Consider the following 2593-nt stretch of genomic DNA (forward strand, 5'->3'; position numbering starts at 1 on the left):
GCCATGAAATTGAAAGATGCTTGCCCCGTGGAAGAAAAGATATGACAAAGCTGCAGGTGGGCTAAGTCGCTTCAGTCGTGTCTGGCTCTGCATCCCTATGAACCGTAGCACTCCAGGATCCTCTGTCCATGAGATTTCCCAGGCAAGAATACTGGCGTGGGTTGCCATGCCCTCCTCCGGAGGATCTTCCTGACCCAGGGATTGAATCCACATCTCTTATGTCTCCTGCATTTGCAGGCAAGTTCTTAACCACGTGCCACCTAGGAAGCTTAAGATGGCATATTAAAAAGCAGACACATCACTTTGCTGACAAAGGTCTGTATAGTCAAAGCTATGGATTTTCCAATAGTCATGTGTGGTGTAAGACTTGGACTATAAATAAGGCTGAAAGCTGAAGAATTGATGCTTTTGAACTGTGGGGCTGGAGAAGACTCTTGAGAGTCCCTTGGACTGCAAGGAAGACAGACCAGTCAATCCTAATAGGAATCAACTGTGAATACTCACTGGAAGGACTGATGCTAAAGCTGAAACTCCAGTACTTTGGCCACCTGATGTGAAGAGCCAACTCATTGGAAAAGACATTGATGATGAGAAAGATTGAAGGCAAAAGGAGAAGGGAAAGGCAGAGGATGAGATGATTAGATAGCATCATTGACTCAATGGACAGGAATTAGAGCAACTTTGGGAGATATTGAAGTACAGTGTAGCCTGGGGTGCTGCAGTCCATGGAGTCACAAAGAGTTGGACACGACTTAGCAACTGAAAAACAACAACAAAGTGTTTGAAACCTGTAGATACCAACTTCTGTGGGAGAGCATTACAGCATTATATCACAGAAAGACTTGGCATACTTATCTTGAATTTATTTTACAAAGAGAAAAATAATGAGCCACTAACAAGTGAGACTGAACACTTTGGACCAATGACATAGAAAACGTGACATCAGGACAATTCCAGGACACATGATCTAATAAATGCAATTCTACTTGTGAAGGGCACAGGACTGAATATCCTGATCTTCCTCAAAGTCTAATAAATAAGACTTAATTTCAAATTTCAAAAGAATATTTTATTCCTGTATAATTTCATTCAAAATTTAAAACTGAATAGACTCTGAAAGTCAGATGGACTGATTTTTTGTCATTTATGGTGAAGTTACTTTATTTCCTGAAAAACCTAAATAGAATCATAGAACTACATACACAGAGATATAATAATTATTTTGAATAAAATTTCCACTCACCAAGAAGCCTAAGATCTGCAACTTTTCTTAAAGAGTCATTAGATTCTGGATGGCGAAAAGTAAGTGTAGGCTAATAAATGACCAGTTAATAGATAACAGAACATTTCATAGGCTATAGTACATTATATTTTAAATCAGCTGGAAAAACCATTTTGCTGGATAATTATTAATGTATGTCAATTTGCTTAATACTCAGTTGCCCTCAGTTCAAATTTTAACACTGATTGCTTTTTTCATGCCTTCTTTCAGGATCTGATTAGTTTAATGACCAGGGAAAAACAAGTAGACAAAGTAAAGCTTTGTGGTGAGCCAGACTTTTTCCCATGTGTGCACAGACCACGTGGTCTATGAACATGACAACCCCCACTTCCTGTTGCGGGGAGTCACACAGGTACCGGGTAGTATGTATATGAGCTGCCAGGCACTCAAAGACTCTGAGCTCTCAGCTTGAGGCAGAACTAAGCACATTTGTTCAGGGAAATCCATGCCTCATGCTGCTCTCCAGTCTGCTCTGGGTGTTCCTGGCCTTCACCTTCTCTGGTAGGGAGGCTTCCACACATGGGAGCGAGTGTTCAGAGTGAAAGGCCTGCACACAGGCACGTGGAGCTTCACAGGGACTTGGGGAGGAAAGGAGTACTGGGGAAAAGCAAGAATCTTATGATTTCAATTTTTTGTCTTTGGATCCTAAATAACTCCTACACTACTTTATTCACTGCTTCATCTTTGTTTTCTGATGTTTTCCCCACAGCAACTGGTGTGGCCCAGAAAGTTAGTCAAGACCAGCCAGATATATCCAGCCAAGTGGGGCAGTCAGTCTCCCTGAATTGTCGGTATGAAACAAATTGGCGCACTTACTACCTTTTTTGGTACAAGCAACTTCCCAGTGGACAGATGACTTACCTTATTCAACAGTATTCAGAACACGGTAATGCAAGGAATGGCCGCTATTCTGTAAATCTCCAGAAAGCAGATACATCCATCAGCCTCATCATTTCATCCTTACAGCTGGAAGATTCTGCAAAGTACTTCTGTGCTCTCTGGGAACTCACAGTGCTTGAAGTAATAGGAAAAGCTGTACAAAAACCCAGAGCTTGATAAGAGAGAGCCCCCCTGCTGCAGAACCCCAGCTGAAATACACACCTGCAGACCCCAGACAAGAAATGATAGTCCTGTGGTTGTTAAAGTTGTGGTCTGGATCAGATTTAATTCTAGATAAAGGCCCCTTCTATGTCATTGGAAACAGGTGTCCAGAGTAACTTTCTACTAATACATTCTCCTCTTGAATTTTTGACTTTAAGTTAACCAAACAGAACATGTGTAAAGTTGTCTAGATTTGAAAACTTGTCCCAT

At 41.3% G+C, this 2593-nt stretch overlaps 1 gene segment (V, D, J or C); it reads left to right on the top strand.

The window, feature by feature from the left end:
• The first annotated feature begins 1645 nt into the window (after window positions 1-1645).
• Window positions 1646-2338, top strand: LOC123328325. The segment is given in 2 exon segments: window positions 1646-1783; window positions 1992-2338. Coding segments are annotated over 2 exon segments (396 nt in total).
• The last annotated feature ends 255 nt before the right edge of the window (window positions 2339-2593 follow it).

This window comes from Bubalus bubalis, chromosome 11 (genome assembly GCF_019923935.1).
Source record: "Bubalus bubalis isolate 160015118507 breed Murrah chromosome 11, NDDB_SH_1, whole genome shotgun sequence".
Lineage (NCBI taxonomy): Eukaryota > Metazoa > Chordata > Mammalia > Artiodactyla > Bovidae > Bubalus > Bubalus bubalis.